The 20436-nt window shown below is 42.6% G+C and overlaps 2 protein-coding genes across 8 annotated transcripts in view; one reads left to right on the top strand and one right to left on the bottom strand.

The window, feature by feature from the left end:
* CASKIN2 (CASK interacting protein 2) overlaps positions 1 to 9171 on the top strand; it is a 107274-nt gene extending 98103 nt beyond the window's left edge. For all 4 annotated transcript variants that reach the window (XM_088133325.1, XM_088133324.1, XM_088133323.1 and 1 more), the window contains 3 exons: positions 2089 to 4233; positions 4645 to 4975; positions 6756 to 9171. In XM_088133325.1, coding sequence (XP_087989451.1) covers positions 2089 to 4233; positions 4645 to 4975; positions 6756 to 6852 — 2573 coding nt within the window. In that variant the 3' untranslated portion in view covers positions 6853 to 9171. The remainder of the gene's footprint in view (positions 1 to 2088; positions 4234 to 4644; positions 4976 to 6755) is intronic.
* A 1262-nt stretch (positions 9172 to 10433) lies between these two features.
* TMEM94 (transmembrane protein 94) overlaps positions 10434 to 20436 on the bottom strand; it is a 79719-nt gene continuing 69716 nt past the window's right edge. For all 4 annotated transcript variants that reach the window (XM_007439786.4, XM_025174147.2, XM_025174148.2 and 1 more), the window contains 6 exons: positions 19649 to 19730; positions 17964 to 18124; positions 17325 to 17419; positions 17097 to 17190; positions 15933 to 16103; positions 10434 to 12615 (listed from right to left, as the gene is read on the bottom strand). In XM_007439786.4, coding sequence (XP_007439848.1) covers positions 12543 to 12615; positions 15933 to 16103; positions 17097 to 17190; positions 17325 to 17419; positions 17964 to 18124; positions 19649 to 19730 — 676 coding nt within the window. In that variant the 3' untranslated portion in view covers positions 10434 to 12542. The remainder of the gene's footprint in view (positions 12616 to 15932; positions 16104 to 17096; positions 17191 to 17324; positions 17420 to 17963; positions 18125 to 19648; positions 19731 to 20436) is intronic.

The raw sequence follows: 20436 nt of genomic DNA, 5'->3' as shown, positions 1-20436 counted from the left end.
AAATTGATAAATATAAATTGATAAATAAAAGCTAACCCATTCATTCCAGCTTCCATACTGCTGGTAGGCAGCAATGAATGAATTAGCAGTGGAGGTGACTGCTGAATCATTTGTGTTGTGTAAATGCCCTTAATATCCTCAAGGCACTAGAGAAAATGCCCTTTAAACAGATGATGCAGAAAAAGGGATCTTATTTCACAGGTACAGAATGACTCCTTCCAGGCTGCTCATCTTACAGAGGTCCTTTTGGACATAGAAAAGAAGAGCCTTGGGCCTAGTGAGATGCTGTGGAGAGCTCACTAAGTTTTCAGACAAGGGGGGGAGGGTGATAGGTTGAACAGTAAAGTCTATTAGGATTCAATTCATTAATTACCCAGCCAGTTATTCATCTTGATTGCTCTTAAAAAACTAAACAGCACTGAACCAGGAAATCCCAAGATTGTAGGCTAGAGGAAAGTGAAGAACTATTGTGGAAAAAGGCAATGGAAAACTAATTCCATATTGCTAGAAAACTACATTGGCATGTTAATTACCTTACCAGGAGTTGAGCTCAGCTTGAAGGAGATTTTACCTTTAATTCAATATTGTTTGATTATGTGCCATGAAGTTAGTATCACCTCTTAGTGACCATGTAGATAAATTGTCTCCAGGATTAATTCAGTAACCAGAAGCATAAAAGATTCTGAGCTCATTATAAGTTTATTATGGTCATATGACCAGCAGTAACAGTTAGACATCTAGGAATATAGGATGGAATAGGCCCATTCTGGTAAGAGGTCTACCTGGGTTCAGCTAGGGGCTTACTTTCACAAGCTACAGTAAAGATGGAACCAAAATATTTATCCCAAACATTTGCTAAAATCCCCATCTATTCTGGGTCCATTGAGCTCCTTGGTTCAGTCCTAGTCTAATGAACCTCTTCTAATCAAATGCTAAAAAACTCCACAACTTCTCAACTTAAAAGCTGTGACTGTTTGCTATGAATTCTCTCAGAGCATTATTGTTTTCCTACTAATTGAAACTTTGGATAGTAATTGGATAGACACTTAAGAATCACAGAATTGGAGCCACTCTCAATATTATCTTGACAAGGGAGCAAGCAGGGTTTACATCAGTATCTCAAACTGCTCAAAGCCATTTTCGGTTAATCTGCTGGCATTATTGTTAATTGAAGATGGGGCCACTGCTCTGAGCTGAGCAGGTCTAAAGTTGCTTTCCACAGTGTCTGAAACCACCTTTCCCTCATGAAACCTGTCTGCACTACTGTTTACAGTTAAATGATGTGCATTATGATTGACAGGTTGAAGGTCCAAGATTACGGGCTGGTGATCACTCATTCTTGAATTAAACAAAGTACATGAGACTATCCTATAATCTTTGTCACTGGCTTTTTGCCCAGGATAGGAGATGTATTCCCTGATTTCTGCCCTATAAAGTAGACCAAACTAAGAAACAGACACCATGTAGATTTAAAGCTACTTTTATTAGAACAGCTATAGCAATAGAATCTTGGAAGTCTGCATGTGCTTCCCTTCCTCCTCCTTTTATCTTCATGTGAATTGGGGGGGTAGGGCTGTCTGAGGTGTTTTTGTAAATCACTTGCTTGGTCTGGACTCAAGCTTCATTTATCTGATCATTGCCCTTGCAATGGACCTTCCATCTCTCCTTCAAGGCCATCCTCTATACTTACTCCACCCAACCTCTGCTAGCTCATTCAGAATAATGAGGTCTAGTGTTTGTTGTTTGAGAATGAGCCACATGACTTACATTTCTTCCTCTCCCTCAGGCTGGTAGATGGGATAGGCTGCACTATAGTGACTGGCTGAAGGCTACCCAGTGAGCTTCATGGTTGAGTGGGAATGCTCTAATCACTATACACGTTGGCTCTTAATGAAGGTGGTGCTGCATCTACCAGTCGTCTGTTCTGCCCTCTGTAATAAAGCCAAGGCTTGTTTCTTATATATGAAATGACCTAAGTTAATATATGCTCCACAGGTCTGGCATCAAGCAGGGAACTGGGAAATTGAGAGAAAGGGCTCCCATACAAGTCCTGAGTTTATTTTTCTGCTTTTCTTGTGTGACATGCAGGTCACCAAAAGAAGATCATGCTGGCTGTCAAGAAGCTGACAGATCTTTGTAAGAGTCAGAGCCAGGCTGAAGTCAGCACTCTTAGGCGCAAGATCCCTGGTGCTTTGGAAATAGTCACCATTGAGACTGTGGAGAATGGGGAGTGCCACTCTCCTCTCACCCCCAAAATGACCACTTTTCAGGACAGTGAGCTGAGCCATGAGCTCCAGACAGCCATGTCCAACAGCTGCCAAGAGACATTGACCATCAAGAGTACACAAGGCATGTCACGGAGCCAAGAGAGCATTGGTGCGCGATCCAGAGGATCAGGACATTCCCAGGAAAACATGCTATCCCAAAGCACCTCCTCTAGCCATTCTCAGGAGAGTTTGGGTAGCGGTGAAGGGAGCAGCGGGAGCAGTGGAGGGCATTCTTTCACCCAGCCCCGTCCTGTGGAGAACTCTGCCAGCGTCCAGGGTCAATCCAGTCCAGACCACTATGGGAAATTCATTCCATTGCTCAATGGACCAGATGGAGTCAATGGCTATTCTGGCAGTTGTGTGGGAAGTCCCCTGAAGGAAAGAAATCTGCCTGAGGGGATGGATCACTACCAGAGACCAGGTGCTTCACCAGAGCCATCAAGCCCCCTACCAGTTCCATCCCCCTGCATATCGCCCCACACCACCAGCAAGGGAACAGCCCCGTACGTCTTCATGTATCCCCACGTGTCACTGAAGGCCCCGTCCGCTCCTTCGCCTCCTGTGCCTGAGCAGGCCAAGGCATCTACCCACTTGTCGGTCCAGAGGACCATCCTCCAGTCGACTGCCCAGAAAGCTTTCTCCTATCTCCATTCCCACTGCGGCCCTACAGAGCCACCTCAGGTGCCCCCAAAGCCTAGGCCTGAGCAGCAAAATGGCGAAGGCTTTAAGCACAAAAAACGCTCGCACAGCTTGAACCGCTATGCACTGTCTGATGGGGAACCTGATGAGGAAGAGCCAACCAGTAGCTCAGTGGGCTCTTACGCTACCCTAACCAGGCGGCCTGGGCGCAGTCAGGTTTCACGGACACAACCACCCTCAGATGCTAAAGTCTTGCGCAGTCAGTCTTTTGCTATCCGTGCCCGGAGGAAAGGACCTCCTCCTCCTCCTCCTAAACGCCTCAGTTCGGTCTCCAGCCCTCCAGCTGTTGATGCAGAGTTTGAACAAGGCCAACAGTCACAGAATGGATCCTTGCTGTCCCAGGACGAAGGGGATAATGCTAATGACAGAGCTTGCCTTGTGAAAAATGCAGCTACTAAGCTTGATAGGCCAATCTATGATGGGAGCCCAACCCAGCCTCTTCAGTCCCCACAGATCCCCAGTTGTGGTCAGGAAGGTACCAAGAAAGGTAGCCTACACAATTCAGTTCAAGGAAGCCTTGGTAACCCCAATGCCATGAATGGTAGAAACCAAGTTGAAAATAACACTCCCAGGAGACGAACATTCAGTGAATCGGCAGTTGCCATGACAGAGGCTGTGCAGCACAGCCATGAGGACATCCGATCAGACACTGAGGAAGACATTCCAGTTGAGAAGGAGGACTGTACCAAATCCCCTTGTTCCTCCCAAAACAGCTCCAGTGAGTGCATTCCCTTTGCAGAAGAAGGCAACCTAACCATCAAACAGCGACCAAAGCCTTTTGGGCAGCTCAAGGCAGATGCCCCCATTCCAGACTCGGACTCTGCTCCTGCTCAGCCCCATGGGAAAGAGCCTCAAGGGGCTTCAGCAAAAGAAGCCCCTGTGTTGGAATTCAATCTCACAGAGTCGGACACGGTCAAGAGGCGGCCCCGGTGCAAAGAGAGGGAACCTCTCCAGAATGTACTGAAGGCATTTGGCATGGCCACCCCAGGCCCAGGCACAACGACCACAGCGCCACAGTATGCCCAGGCCCAGACAGTAAGCATCAGTGGGCCTTCACTGCATGTGATGGAACCACTCCCTACCACAGACCCTTTGGAGGATGACAGCATGGCTTTCCAAATAGGTGAGATAGAGAAAAGCATCCTGTCTCTGGAGCGGGGAATTAACAAGCTGCCTGTCTCTTTGAAACCAGCCAGTCCGGGGCCACTGCAGAGTGAGAAGCATGGAGGGTCAGTCCAGCTGAGAATCAGTCCAGCCACAGTAACAGGTATGTTGCAGGTTTTGCTGCTGGATTGGGAAAGCTGGCAATAACTTCCAGAGCTACTCCCAAGATTACTACTAAACTGTAATTTTTAATATGACAGATGGGAAAATTATTATTGGTAGACAGTATTAACTATGTTTGCTAAATTAATTTTATGTGAATTTAAATTTAATTCAGACAGAGTTTTTGTCCTGGTCTGGCCCACTTCTTTATAGAAGCCACACCTGATCTAGAGAGTGTGACCCTTCAGTCCCTTGGCTTGAGAAAGGTTGCATAATCTATGGGTGATGGCTTAGTGAGCTGTGGGAACCCAGCCACTGTTTGCTCTTTCTGTGAGAATGCGGACGCCTGTCATTGCTGTACCTTACTGGCTGAACTCCATGGGGGACACTAAGCAATAGCTTTTCATTTCAGACATGACAGCCATGCCAACATCCATCGCTTCCACCAAGCTGGTATTTTCAGGACCCAAAACCATCTATCAGCAAATCTTGCAAAACTCTCACCACACAAGTCCCCCCAGGGCAACCACAGAGACGGTGTCAGAAATAACAAGTCCCTATCCCATGAAGCTGGGGCTCAGCAATAAGCCTGCCTTCAGTTTTGGGATGCCCCTTCCACCAAGACCTTCAAGCATCTGTCCAGATGCAGTACATACTCAGCAGCGTCTGGAACAAACCAGTTCATCTTTGGCATCCACACCTGAGGTTGCCGAAAAGGAGATCATTGCAGAGGAAGCAGACAGGTGAGTAGATTGGATGTAGAAGCAATTGAACAAGGCATGCCCAAGTTGCATTGGGATAGATATCCAAATGCAGAATACTGTTACTCCATTTGTTACAAACAGCACAAATGCATGTTTCAAATACATACGCCCTTCATGAGGACCAAATGTATTCAGATTTTTTCAAGCTCAGCTGTAGGCTGGTGTGAAATTACATGCACAACATTTCTCCCATTCTCCTAAGCTACGGTGGCTCCATCAAGTTTCTCTTCCCCCACTGCCACCACGTAGCAACAAAAAAGGGCCACAGTGCCTTCTCAACAGGCACAGGCTATGTGGATCACTTCTTAAAAACCACAGATCTTTGCACACTGTTGTAATTGTGGTACTCTTCTGCCTATTCTTGCCTCAGACCTCAAAGCAAGGAAAACCTATGCAGTAGCTGGGCATATATGGGTGCAAGAGACAGTGAGTCTCTTATACCAAGCCTGGAAGCTGTTCCCAGCCTCTGCCAATCAATGGGTAGTATTACTCTGAATTGACAGAATTTCCAAGTCACCTTCATGGCAGTCCCATTATAAAGTATACTACAATAGTCAGCTTCAGAGTATAAATGCATAGATCAGGATCACAACCCCAGAGAAAGAGTATAGTCCTGCTTATGCAAGAGATGAAGCTAATAAATGGCCTTTTACTAATGATAAATCTTCATTATCATTGTATTCCCAGAGAAAGCAGAGTTCTGGAGGCAGTACAAATCTCCTGTATCTGTTTTAAGAAGGAAAACATAACTTCTATCACAGGAAGGACCACCACTCTGGAACAGTGGGATGACTAACCAGTATTTTCTTCACTTTGCCAGGATTTAGTTTCTTAGCCATATCTAACCACCAAGGCTACCTATCATTTGAAAAGAGACAGCAAGAGAAAGAGACAGAGATGCAGATACCTTACCTGTATGTGCATAAGCAGGTGCTGAACTGGAGCCAAACCTGTTAGTTGACATAGATGCTTGAAGTACCTATTACTTTTACTACTTCTTTTGTAGCAGTAAAAAAAAAAACATTTTTGCTATTTTTCAAATATTTTTCTTATAAACTGCCCTGGGGGCTATCTGGGGAGAAAGGGCAAGCTGCAAAGATAAATTATTTAAGTGCATGAACGTTGCATTTCAAAATAAAAGATGCCATTTTTTGACACATTTAAAAAAAACTTCCCATGCACGGACATATTTTATACTATATTCTGGGATATTACTTAAGGTAAATGTGGTCCACCCAACACATTCATCTGTGCATCTTCTTTTCCTATTTTCTTCTTTCAGATAAACACACATTGCCCCTCTACATTGAGGTGCATATTATCCAAAGGCTGTCCAAGATATTTTGATACTGAGGCAGAAAATCCTACCTTTCCTTAGGAATAGAACTCCAACACCACTAGATTAAGTAACAATTAGCTGCTTCTTTCTAAGGTCAGATTCCTTAGGCAATCATCTCTCTCTCCTCTCTCTCTCTCTCTCTTTCTCTGATGGAAGAATTGGTCTGGGTGTTGTTTGCCTTAAGAATGTACAGAAGTTTAACAGCAGCACCTTAAAGATGAAACAGCTATAAATATAAGCTATAATGAATACGAATGCAGTCTGTTCTTAAGAAGACATTCCCATAACAAGGATAAGCAATTGTATCAAGTGTGTGGGTGAAACTGTCTTCAGTTCCCACAAAAAGGGCAGATCCATCCGACCTGTCCGTTTCACTCAAACTCTGTATTCACTCAGTATTTCTCCTATTTTTTTCTGCAGCTGCTATGGGACAACACACTCAGCCAAGAACATTCTTGAAGACATCAGCAACATGTTCAATGACCTAGCTGAGCAGTTGGATGCTATGTTGGACTGAGCACCCACTTCTCTGCATGCATTGTTATAGGGTCATGCTTCTAACCTGACATGTATGATGGCTGGACAACCTTGGATGATGAGTCTCACAAGTACTTCTAGCTTCTCCTTCCTGCACGTTAGCATCTTGCTTACTCGACACGTCATGCTGGATACAGGCTCCTAGGTCTTTGTTTCCAGCTGGAAACCACTTATAGCCACTTATGCTCTGGTGCCATTCCTTTGACACAAGATGAAGCAAGCACACCAATGCAGATTGACCTGGTTTCTACCTGTACACCAGAGCAACTGTACCAGCCTTATGAATTGATGATACACACCACACTGCAGTTGCAAAGGGGCAGAAAAAGTATCTATCACTCAGGCTAATTGTGGAAGAAGATCAGTGTCACTGTGAGCTTCTCCTCAAATGGTCTCCTCCTACCTAATGCCATGCATTTCTTCTCAAGAGTAACTCATTATTTCTTCCTGGATTTTGTCATTTCAATAGTAGCAGCATTGTCTTAATTTCTTCAGATAGTGACAACAGCAAAAGAGCTACTGTCCATCACACTGATTAGTAGCTGGCAGTTTGCAGAACAAGACAAATCCTTGAGGCCTTTTCAGTACATCAATACAGAAAACCGTATAACCCAGATGGGCTGAAATCCTCACTTCACCCTTTCCTGTTTCCAAAAGTAGGTGGCACAGCCTGTGGTTCACAAAAAAATTTGCACGCAACATTTCAAAGCAAGGTTTTGGGAGGACCTGAAAGCTACTTAACCTTTCCCAAATCCTTTGGACTCATTCAGTGCATGGGACTGGAAGACCAGAGAGCAAAGAAGAGATCTGTCTTCTGTTTTTTCCCCCCTTTCAGTAGACTCTGTGAGGGAAATGCTGATTGGTTTAGCAAACCCCCTAGTGATGATTTTAAAAATATGCTAACATGCCAACTGAGTTTCAGTTGTAGCCATATTAAGTGACTTTTTCCAATTACAGTATTCTCCTCTGCAGGGAACAAAACACTTTTGACAGCTAATAGATCTGTTGCCTTTTTAGGGAAATGAAAATGCAGAATTTGGGCTGCAAACTGTTGCTTTGCAAATCTGCCCCTCTTAGTCCTTTCCCCTGTTCAAAGAGTGCCTACAAGCTTACAGCTTGACCCACAGACAAGAGTCCCGAAGGCAAAAGCCCAGCTATAGCCACGTTACCCTATTTCACTTCAAAGAAGGTGGTCTTGTATGTTTGTAGCCCCTACAGCACTATGCCAAGGATAGTAGCTAACCTGGCAACTTGCATTCATGTGATTGAATGAGAGAAGGGAGAAGGAAGTTGCACACAAATTCTAAGCTACAGACAGACTATCGCCAAGGTTTTCTTTTAATTATGCCTGAAACTATGACAAGCGCCCTTCCCCCTTTAAAGATTTCTGCTGTCTGTAGACACAGTTGCACGGAGGGCCATGGCTCCCTTCATTGCTGGGAAGCCCTCTACTGTTAGAGCCCAGGAAGTGTGATTCTTTAGTTTCTCAGTGACGAACCATGAAATACAAGCACTGATTTCTTAGAAGTGAAATATAAATGGGGAAGGGGACAAACATAAATAGGAGTGGCAAGACTTTGGGTTGACAATGGAGCCTTTTAGCAGGTCTTTGCCCTAGATCTAGTTTCTCTTCATGTTTGACTCTCTTTTTATCCAATGTCAAGTGGATTAGTTGGCCTTTGGTTGATGCCTAGGGCTATAAGAATAATAGCTGCAACCGGTGGCACTTTATAAAAAGGGTTCCTATAAAACTTTTTTCTAAATAGATTATACATTTCACACTTGCTGACTGGCTGAGCTGATTTTTCCCACTGTTGATAAAACTGTAAAAAAAATTAAAGATATGTATATATTTTTAAAATGTGGGTTTGTTATATATTTACTAATCGAAGATCTGTTGTATTTTATGGTCTGGGTGGAACCACATTACTGTCTGAGCCACTAGGAGGCAGTAAAATGCTGTTCTTTCTCCTTATTACTAAGAGAATCCAATCTTTGGTTTTTATTCGCTCTTTCAGAGAATGCTTATTTTTAAAGAACTAGTTGTTTATTTGAAATATATTGTATGCTGTGTAAATTATGTATGGATGCAGTTGAGTCTAACCAGCCTTGGAGCAGGAAATGATGGGGAAATTACTTCACAAGAATATCAGACAGTTTTGAAAAGTTTAAATCATCTGGTTTGTTAATGTTAATCATGGCTTATTGTTTTCCACTAACACACCCTACAACTTGATGGTATTAAATAGTGGAAATAATTTTCCCTTTTGATGGCCTTGCTTGGCTAGCTGAGTCTCCTTTTTGCTTTCAGATGAATTGACTGTGTGAATATATTATTAGTTTTAGTAGACAGAGCTTAAGGAACCTTAACAAGTTTTGCTTTGGAGCCTATGAACTGCTAGTGCTGACTGTACAATTCAGGTACATACAAATGTAAATTTACAAATTCTCAGGCCTAAGGATGTAAAACATCGGTAACCTTTCAAAAGCCACCACAGGAGAAGGAGTAGGGCCTTGCTACTCAGTATTTTAAAGATTCATGCACCTTTCCAAACCTGGTGAAAGGTTAGCACACCAATTTAAAATAAGAATCAGACCTCACAGGCCACACCTTCTGTTAGCCACTTTGTGAGCGCCTTCCACTCCAAATCTCATTAATAAATTTATTTTGATTTAAAAGGTTGTGGGGTAGGAAGAGGAGAACACAAACCTAGCCAGTTGTCACTTAATCACATCACAAATAAGGCAACCCCTCAAAAGAACCAACTCTACAATTGTATACATCTCTGGTCAAGAGTAAGCTCTCTGAAATCCAACGGGACTTACTCCTAGGTTAGCATGTATTCAGTTGCAACTGAAGCATGAAGGATGAGTCCCTAAGTCTTTGGTTCACATCTCACTTTATTTGAGAACTAATTAAGTAACATTTGTTTCTTTCGATCTCCTTCCCATCTGCAACATACTTTGCAGGGCTATTTATATTATGGAGCATGCTTTAAAAGATTATTAATATGATTACCAAGTCTCATAAAACTGCTTTCTCCATAACATAAAATCTTAATATTTTCCCCCTCCAGACAGCAGGAGCCTGTTATATATGTCCGCAATCTCCAGGACTGTGTTCAGATAAGCAAGTGGACCGGCCTGCAATGAAGTCTATCCAGTTTGTTCTCCAAAGATGACAATATCCTTACAGAAAATGTTACTGTATCAAAGACAATCATTTATTGCCATTCATATCAGGTGCTCTTTGTTTCTTTATACAATTTACAAGTTTTAATACAAATCTATTTTTTACATACATCCCAAAAATCTTAAATATAAAATATACACCATTTAAAAACAGATTGTTAAGTGAAATTCATCCCTAAGGCGATGCCCCACACTTTTCTGAAGCCCTGTCTGACTAAAAAGGGAACAGGAAGCAAGGTAGCAAGTCCTTCAGGAGACCGCCATCAAAAAGGCTTTTCAGTCATGGTTTAACTCCAATTGAGTACCACTAAGGAGAAAAAAGTGAAATATGAAAGAACGAGGAGAAAAGTCATTTTCAGAGTGATCAGCTTTCAGGAAAAGAAAAAAAAAAACTACAGGAAGCACCTTCTCTAGGAGACTCGGTTTTCATCAATGTATATTAAAACGGCCTAAGACATTTTCTGAACCTGTTGGGGAGTCCCCATTCCTACAGCAAAGCAACCCCTCCCTTTCTCCACATCCCAACATTTTAGCTTGGGATTGAGCAAGTTTCCCACCCCCAATAAGGATTCAGATCCTGGACAACATTGTAGTTTGTTAATAGAATAGTTGGTTAGTGTGAACCAGAATACATATTCCAAACCTCATTATTCCTAGAAATTCATACAGTACATATGCTAGATAAAGTGAGAAAATGACAGGCTTTTAGCTACATGTGGAGAGCAGCAAAGTTGATGAACAAAAGGAAATGTCTAGACAGGAACCTATTTAAAAATGTAATAATTGATTACTGATCAATTTCCCAGGCCAAATCACTTAGGGGTCACAGACACAAACCAACTTTCAAGAACTCTGCTGTGTGTAGAGGATCATAGTCTTGCTTTAGCATGTGCTACAAATTTCTAAAAATTTCCAGCTATGAAAATCTTCTTTTGGAAAAGTGTCCAATACTGTCAGGCATCCGTCTGTGACTATTACCTGGCAAAGCTGAATACCATTTTGTCCACTGTGGAAAGAGAGTAGGATTAGTCACAATCAATCAGTGATTCTAAACACAGCAGTAGGAAGTGGACTGGGATTGTCTTACCCATACCTATGGAAGTTGGGTACATTACATTGCAGCTCAAAAATCTGACCAAAGTAGCTTTTGCCTGAGCATCTCCTGCCCTCTCATCTGCATGTTATGTCTGTGGACAGGTCTTAATATGGAACATATAATATAGCCTTAAGTAGAATAATTTGAAGAAGAGAAATAAAAACTGATAGCAGAACGCAGTTCCACTTGCTTTCTGCTAAAAGAAAATTACTCATCATAGCTAAACTGGCCTTTAAGAAAGGAGACAGATGAAGGGGTATGCAGGTTCCCACAAGACCGTCTTTTTTGGGGAACAGACTTTGGAATGAGGTATTTTGTGTTCCTAAGTTCACTAACTCGAGCTTCAGCTCAAATATGCTTTGAAGTACAGGCAAGGACAACATTCAGCTGAGGGAGTCTCTCTGCTGGGCCTTGCAAGTGACAATCCGGCCCATGGACTTGAGGCAGGAAGAGATACGGCCAGCGTTACCTGCCTTCCCTCATTCAAAGCAGCTGGAGACCGTTGCCTGCAAATGTGCTCTCCTAGAAGGAAATAAGAAACCCCTGACATACAGCTCTGGTCCAGGCTACTTTATGGGACACTTTGACATCCATGTTTACAGGAGCACATAGATTCTCGTGGCTTCCCAGTCCTTGGATATGTGTGTGTGTGTGTGTGTGACACTACCACATATACCCAAATCTAGCCAACTAGTATTCAGCATTAAGAAAATATGGCACCTGGCCAAGCTGAGAAAACCACAAACTCTCACTTTCCCCATAAATGCTCTCACCACATGGATGAAAGGCCTGGCTTGCTAGTTATGGACCACAGACGTTGCATCCTAGGGGAGTTTAATTTGAGAGCCTGCCTGCAAGTCATTTGCATCCAATTCTCCCAAATACTTTTCTTCAGGCATAGCTAGTTCCTCTCCTACAAAGGGCAGCCTCATCACTATGTTAGGAGAGGCAAACTTTGCCATAGCAGCTACCACTGGCGGCCTCTGTGGGGCCTTTCCTGTAGGGCCTAGTGGAACTGGAAAGCCAGACGCACCCTACCACACTCGCGCGGGAGAAACCAACAGGAGGGAGGTCGACAAGTGAAAAATCCAGGATTCAACTGGCGGAGCCTAAAAAAGTATCAGAGAATTTCTCAGAAGATGGCATGCCTCAGACCCACGCCAACCTGAGGGATTCCAAGAAACATCACGGGAGGAGGTCCTGAAATAAATAAAGGCGAGGACAGCCGTCCATGTGCCATCGTCCCAGCGTCAAACTTTTGCCTGGACCTCTGCTGACCTTTCAGTCAGACCACAGAGGGATTCCTGCATGAGGCTGCTAAGTGACAAGGCTGGGCAGGAAAGGGACATGCAGCCCTCCAGGGCACATCCAACTTGTGGGGATTAAAAAGGAGAATTCATGCCCAGCTTGGTTTCAAACTGCAGCTTCTGTCTCTTCTGGTAACGAACCCGAACCCTAAAGAGAGAGAGAGAAAAACAAACAAATGAGGGAAAGACAAACAGGAAGTGGTGCTGCTCCTACACACCCATCTTCCCTGAACGTTTCTCAAAAATTTTTTACACATAAATTCACAACAATTTAATGCAGCCCTTTTTAAGCTCTTCGGAAATTTATCAGAAATTTCTCACATGAGCAAAGGCAGACAGGCTTCTCTGCGAGAGTGGCTGCCCCGAAGTAAATCCGCCATGATGCAAGGATGCATTTACAATTCCTCAAGCACACCAGTCAAGCCTAACAGGCCTGGCAGACACACTAAGAGGACAGATCTAGGAAAAAGCTGCCACTTTCCCTGTGATACAAGCTGGTGCTCCACACAGGCGTGTTTGGAAAGTTCACTGAAGAAAGTCAACACTGAAGAACAGCAATTTAGCGCACAGACAAAACTGCGTGCATTAGCAATTCTGTCTGCACATACACACTGCATACACAGCAGAATTTGCAGGCCATCTGACTTAAGTATCTCTTTTTAATAAACCTTCTTTTGTAACTGGAAAGAGAATTGTTTCCAGTTATCCATACATCATGGTAATTGCTGAAGGTTTCCACATTGTATATTTGCCAAAGGGTGCCTTGAATTCTTGACCTCCTCTGTGGGCCTCTGTTCATGCCACTGGTTAATGCTTCTTTCCTTTCATAGCTGTTTTGCCCCCTGATCCTTGCCAATGTATTTCCTGACCTTCCAAAGGCCCCAGTGTGACAATGAGACAGATTACTAAATAACTGTGCTTTTAAATAACATAAATTATCTTCCCTTTGAAAGGGGATGATGATGATGACAGCAGTAAAATGCACTATGGATTCAAATATTCCTAACAGAAAGGTATCTGTACCCTATAGCAGAGATCTGAAGCTGCTTTCCCTAGCAACCTGCATAAAAGAGGACATTTTTACCACAGGCTATTTCCTGAAGCTATTCCTTCTTTTGCTAAAAAGAAAATGTGGGCTTCAGTTTTGTCATCACGCACTACATACATACATACAGTGCATTCAGAAAGTATTCAGACCCCCTTCACTTTTTTCAATTTTGTTATGTTGCAGCCTGATACTACAATCGTTCAAATTCATTTTTTTCTCATTAATCTACACTCAGTACCTCATAATGACAAAGTGAAAACAGAATTTTAGAAATGTCTGTAAATTTATTAAAAAGGAAAAACTGAAATATCACATTGGCATAAGTATTCAGACCCTTTGCAACAACACTTGACATTTAGCTCAGGTGCCTCTTGATAGTTGCTGAGCTGTTTCTACACCTTGATTGGAGTCCACCTGTGGTAAATTAAATTGATTGGACATGATTTGGAAAGTCACACACCTCTCTATAGAAGGCCTCACAGCTGACAATGCATGCTGTATCAGAGCAGAAGCCATGAGGTCAAAGGAACTGCCTGCAGAGCTCAGAGACAGGATTACTGCAAGGCACAGATCTGGGGAAGGCTACAAAACAATTTCTGCTGCACTGAAGGTTCCCAAGAGCACAGTGGCCTCCATAATTCTCAAATGGAAGAGGTTTGGCACAACCAGGACTCTTCCAAGAGCTGGTCGCCTGGACAAACTGAGCAATCGGGGGAGAAGAGCCTCAGTAAGAGAGGTGACCAAGAACCTGATGGCCACTCTGACTGAGCTCCAGAGATCCTGTGTGGAGATGGGACAAAGTTCCAGAAGGACAACCATCACTGCAGCCCTCCACCGATCTGGGCTTTCTGGCAGAGTGGCTAGACAGAAGCCTCTCAGTGCAAAACACACGAAAGCCCGCTTGGAGTTTGCAAAAAAGCACTGGAAGGACTCTCAGACTGTGAGGAACAAGATTCTCTGGTCTGATGAAACCAAGATTGAACTGTTTGGCCTCAATTCTAAACGTTATGTCTGGAGGAAACCAGGCACTGCTCATCACCTGCCCAATATCATCCCAAGAGTGAAGCATGGTGGTGGCAGCATCATGCTGGGGGCGGGGGGTGTTTTTCAGCAGCAGGGACTGGGAGACTGGTCAGGATTGAGAGAAAGCTGAATGGAGCAAAGCACAGGGATATCCTCAATGAAAACCTGTTCCACAGTGCTCAGGACCTCAGACTGGGCCGAAGGTTCACCTTCCAACATGACAACAATCCTAAGCACACAGCCAAGACAACACAGCAATGGCTTAGGGACAACTCTGTGAATGTCCTCGAGTGGCCCAGCCAGAGCCCTGACTGGAACCCTATTGAACATCTCTGGAGAGACCTGAAAATGGCTGTCCACCAACGGTTCCCATCCAACCTGACTGAGCTTGAGAGGATTTGTAAAGAAGAATGGCAGAAAATCCCCCAATCCAGGTGTGCAAAACTTGTCGCATCATACCAAAAAAGACTCAAGGCTGAAACTGCTGCCAAAGGTGCTTCAACAAAGTACTGAGCAAAGGGTCTGAATACTTAAGTACATGTGATATTTCAGTTTTTTCTTTTTAATAAATTTACAGACATTTCTAAAATTCTGTTTTCACTGTCGTTATGGGGTACTGAGTGTAGATTAAAAAAAAATGAATTTGAACATTTATAGTATTAGGCTGCAATGTAACAAAATTGAAAAAAGCGAAGGGGGTCTGAATACTTTCTGAATGCACTGTACTTCCATAGCTTTGTTTAGTTTGTCTTTTTTTTTGCCCCGTTTTGCTATTTTTTTATGTCCCAGGTTCTGTTTGTCTCAATAAAAAAAGGAGTCAAATGCTTTAAAAGAGTGACAAGCTTGCCCTGCTGGAACATTTTTGACCCGCTTATTGGCCCTGCAGATGGAGAAGCTGATCTTCTTTGCTTTCAACAATATAGGATTTTTTTCTTTTTGAAAAAGAGAAACAAAAAGCAAGGGGGAAATGGGAGGCAAGAATACCATGCAGGCTATACAGCTGTTGCTGAAAAGAGCAGTGCTGGTTTGAACCAACAGGACACACCTCATCTGCAGTTCAGGTTTGCAACAGACATGCTCTGGCATGGACTAGACATACTGTGGCAACAGCCCTCATCTTCAGTTTTCACCAGAATGCCTTTCATTTTATGTATATAAACATGTATGTATGGGGATGCAACGGTATGTGGGAATGACTTTGTGAGACAGGGCAAAGAGAGGCAGCCAAGGGAACAGTTAGATAAAAGGCAGGTTAGCCTGCCGCAAGAATGGGGGCAGGGCAAGAGGCTCAGAAGAGACCCTCCCTAGTTTCTTGGCTGTAAAGGAAATGCGGGGAGAGATATACTTTCAGACTTGCAAGATTCTGTTAATGAAATCTGACAAGTTTCTCTTACCTGATTTCATGGAGCTTGACAGTCTCATTGATTATCACTACAAGGACAAGAGAGAGCAAACCCAGCAGCCAGGAGGCCATGGGAATGTCCTCCATTTGGTAAGTCACAGGAGACTCAAGATTCACCCACAGTTTCAGATCCAGGAAGGTCTGAACAATCTGGCCCAGCAACCTATAAATACAAAGAGACAATCCTTAAGTAACATCATTCTTGGAAGGAAGATGCTGTCTTCCCCCAAATATGGTTGCTAACAGAAGAGAGATGCAAAGAGAAATATGCCCAAGCAGAAAGGAAACCTTGGCACTGAATTTTAATAGCAGCTGGTGGGATCCACCTTACATGGTAGCAACCTGTGAACTTCCAGGTGCTGCTGAAATGCAGCTCCCAGTGTTCCTCACCACTGGCTTTGCTGACTGGGGTTGTTGGGAATTTGTATTTTACAGCATCTGGAGACCCACAGGTTGCCCATTCCAGATATATCCACAAAGAATTTACAGGATGATAGTTTGGCCAGGGGTTCTTAACCTGGGGACCACAAAGCCCTATGGTGTCCACTGATAGATTCAGGGAGTCTGTGAATTTGGATGGGAAAAAAATTAAAAGATTATTTTCACTACCACTAACTGAAATTTATCTTTTCATTTAATAATGAATGTAGACAACAAAATAATCTGTGGCTTCTAGACTGCAAAAATGTTTGTGAATTTCAATAAATCTCACTATCTAAAATTATTTAAATTATTTTTGATAAATGTATTGAGCATAATTGACATTTTTGTAATACAATCTATGTCTTTTATGATATGCTTTTAAATATATTTTTCTGGGAATAAATCCGCAAGTTTCACAAGATGTTCAAAGTGGTCCATGGCACAAGAAGATTAAGAATCCCTGGTCTAGGCCATGAAATACATTAAAAATCCAAGACTAAGGAAATGATTATGAATCTGAAAAGAGAGGCAGAAAATTAGGGCATTCCAGAAACACATATCCATAAAATGACTGAAATGTGATGCTGTTTCCCACCCGAAAAAAAAACAAATAGAATATGTCAAAGGAAATACTTAGGTGTAACAGAGGTACTGGTTAAGACAAAAATCAACCCCCTAAGGAAGGCTGACTAGATTCAGCTGCAGTTTCTAAGAATTAGGAAAAGAGACTCACACAACCACTACTGTCAGGGTCCACCAGAAGTTAGTGAAGGGGCTTTTCTTCCACAGTGGTTTGGTACGATGGACATGAGTGACTGAAATAAACACTGGAAAGAAAAACCATCTTGTTTTTTATTTGCAGCTTTGCACCAAGTAGGCCCAAATCTACCCAATCACATATCTTATGCAGGCAAGGCCACCTCTTCACCACAGTATGAAGTAAGGACTAAAAGTCACTTACCGGTGTGTAAGACAATCATTCCGGCTGTAAATTTCTGGGCTAGGAGAAGAATGTTTGAGAAAGTTCCAAACCAATCAGAGTGGGTTTCTGTTCCACTAGAAAAAAAAATGGAGGACATCCATCAGGATGGATCAAGGTTGAAGGCATGAATATGTGTGTATGTCTGTGAATGAGAGAGAGTTGGGAGGAAGAGCTAAATTACAACTTCTATATATACTATGTCAAGCCTGATAACTACTGCAATGTGAGGAAGGTACCTCCTAGAGTAAATTCTATGGCACCAACAACCTCTTGGAAATGACAGATTTAAATCTGAGATGATCTCACAAGTCCAGAGGGGGCACAGGTAAATTAAAGTAACCAGTATCTAGAAGCTGCCAGTTTCAAATGGTTTTTCTGACAGCTGAGAATTTATTTTTTTGCCCACACGCTCAGCCACACAGCCTGTAACAAGCATGTATTCCATGACTCTTCACACTTCTATTTTTTTATCTCTGGAAAAAAATATTGTGGACTATGCTAGCTTGGAATAAAATACTAGAAGAGGTCAAGCTAAACAGTGCAAATACAGCAGAAGAATAACAGCTTAATTCTTCCCACTGCCACATTTGGAAACTTCAATAGAGCCTTGAAGCCTACCTTTGCAGCATGAGGGAGAAGCAGCTTGTGACATTCACACTGAAGGTAGATGAGTTGAAGTTTGCACAGTAATCTTGCAGCAAGTAGCCAAAACAAGCCAAGCAGGAACAGATGGTGAGGCTGAATTTCAGCAGGAAGCAGAAGAGGAAGTAATGCTGAGTCTACAAACATAGCCAGGAAAACCACTGTTATGTATGGAACATGACTCAAACACACTCTCTGCACTAGCTAAGTTGCAACAACTGCAAAAGAGCCAATTTACCAGTCGCACCACTATGCAATTGGGCTGCTACTTAGAACCAGCTGGATTGTCATGGGGTCACGTGGCTGCTGTTGCTGCTGCTGCTGCTGCTGATCTGTTGCTTATTAGCGGCCTGGGAGGGATGAAATCAGTCATTTCCTAGTGACTTGGAGGAAATGCATTGCAGCCTTTTTTGGTGGCTTTCTCAGTCATATGGAGTCCTGGAGACTCAGTTACTGAGACAGAGCCCTTGAAAATCAACCACAGAGATTATAACTTCTGGAGATCAACAAAGACACTGAGAAAACCATTACCATTGTAGTAAATTCCCCTGAAGTTAAAAAAAAAAAATTGAAACCTTTGACCACAGACCAACCATGTTCAAAAGGACCTCCACACTTAATTCAACATCACTAGCATATTCTCAAAACCCCAAGTTTGGGGTAACACCTCAAGAAAATGTATGAAATCAGTGGATTAACGTGTTACTCTACAAATAATACATTCTTCCCATCCACACCATAGCTCATTTTTCTCTTCTTTAAGCAAAAGCAGGGTGTACTATGTGGAGGAATTCATGAGCTTTTGCAAAGCCCTTTCTGCCCATAAGAATGAGAGGGCACGGCTTGGAACTTAGGTTAAAAACGTGTACAACTTTCACATGATTTATGTTTGCTACTTAGATATCCACTTAGAAGCAGGCTCAGCACACAGGATGAGACCATATCACCCTTTCCCCTATGAAAGGAGTCTCAACAAAAATCAACAATGAGCTTTCCTCTTGACATTAGTAGTAAGTTCAAGGTGTAGACATGGGAGGGATCACTATAGTGGTGTGGGGAAAGGATTCAAAAACATTTCCTGTGCAATCTTAATCTTACTTTCACACATACACACACACCCTTACATTAATACAGAATACATTTTAGTTCCATTTGTCTAGAAGCTAGACTGGCTTCTTTGGTATGACCTTCTGGAAATTGTTGAAAACAAGTCTTCCAGAGGGGCTTTGGGAAATCATTGTTCACCATCACTTGATTATCTTGCTGTTTTTATACTGGTATTATTGTTATTTATTGATATTGATATTTTGATCTCTTGCTTAATTTTGCTGGATTTTTGGTACCATGGACATTTAATGATCAAGTACACAAATATTGTATTGTATGGGAGTAGGCAGCAAAGAAATTTAATAAATAATCAGTCAATCAGATTTAGACCTGTCTGGTGCAAAAAAGAAAAGAAAATTTGTTTAGTCTCAGCTACGGCTCTGAGAGGACTCTCTTGCGGAAGCTGGAAGTAAATGATCCACAAGCAGAAGGATGTACGCAAACCATTTAGTCAGTAATGGGGGGGGGTGTCATGTATTAGCTAGAAAATTAACCCCTTGCAAAGCTTCCTTGTACTCCAAACCAACACACATCCAACTGAAACATTTGCTTACCTTTTTAGGAATGAAGATCAAGTTTTTCCCAGTAGCCATCGACATAATGGAACTATGAGGGGGCTTGCCCAGGAGGGATACACTTGAAAAAATAATGATATAATTAATGTAGAAGATAGTCTAGAAGATTAGAATGCAACTAGCATATGAAGCTGTTCGGAGACATCTACTTCTACATTGGAGGTGAATAAGCTCTTTGTGATCAGAAACCACAATTTATTTTTAAATATTTTTAGTGGCCAGGGACCACCAGGATCAGACCAATAACACAGTGTCATCACATAGATAGTGTAACCAACTTTTGTGGAGGATAGTGAGCTTCAAAAGATTATAGTTTAAGATGTGATAACTCTCACTGAAGAGTTGTCCTGCTTTATGGTTTGTTTTCCCATCCATATTCAGCAGGAAATTATTCAACCAATGTTTACCACTTTTCCTTTGCATTTCAGTGGTGCTGTCCAGAGGACCACCAAACTGGGGCTTACAGTAGCTTCAGGTTGCCCATCCCTGGTCTACAATGACAGGGGCAATCAACAAAAGCAGTTCAAATGTATCAACTGATGTTCTGCAAACGTGTGCAGTATTTGTCCACCGTGTCTTCCACTGAAAGCTCCCACGTATTACAGACTTCACGCAGAATGGCTGCTGTATGGAAATTCTCCCAGTAGCCTCCAGTATGGTGGCCAGAACATGAAAATCAAATACAGCTTTCCTTATCTTAATTTTCCCCACCTTAACTTAGGAAAGGAAGCCACTCTCTGTAAATATTGCAAAAGGGGCAATGTTAC

This window comes from Python bivittatus, unplaced genomic scaffold (assembly GCF_059951505.1).
Source record: "Python bivittatus isolate LINGU-HERP-01145 unplaced genomic scaffold, Pbiv_v1 ctg000080_np1212, whole genome shotgun sequence".
In the NCBI taxonomy this organism is placed as follows: Eukaryota; Metazoa; Chordata; class Lepidosauria; order Squamata; family Pythonidae; genus Python; species Python bivittatus.
Note: the sequence above shows the minus strand (reverse complement) of the source record. Positions and strands in the feature narration are given on the sequence as shown.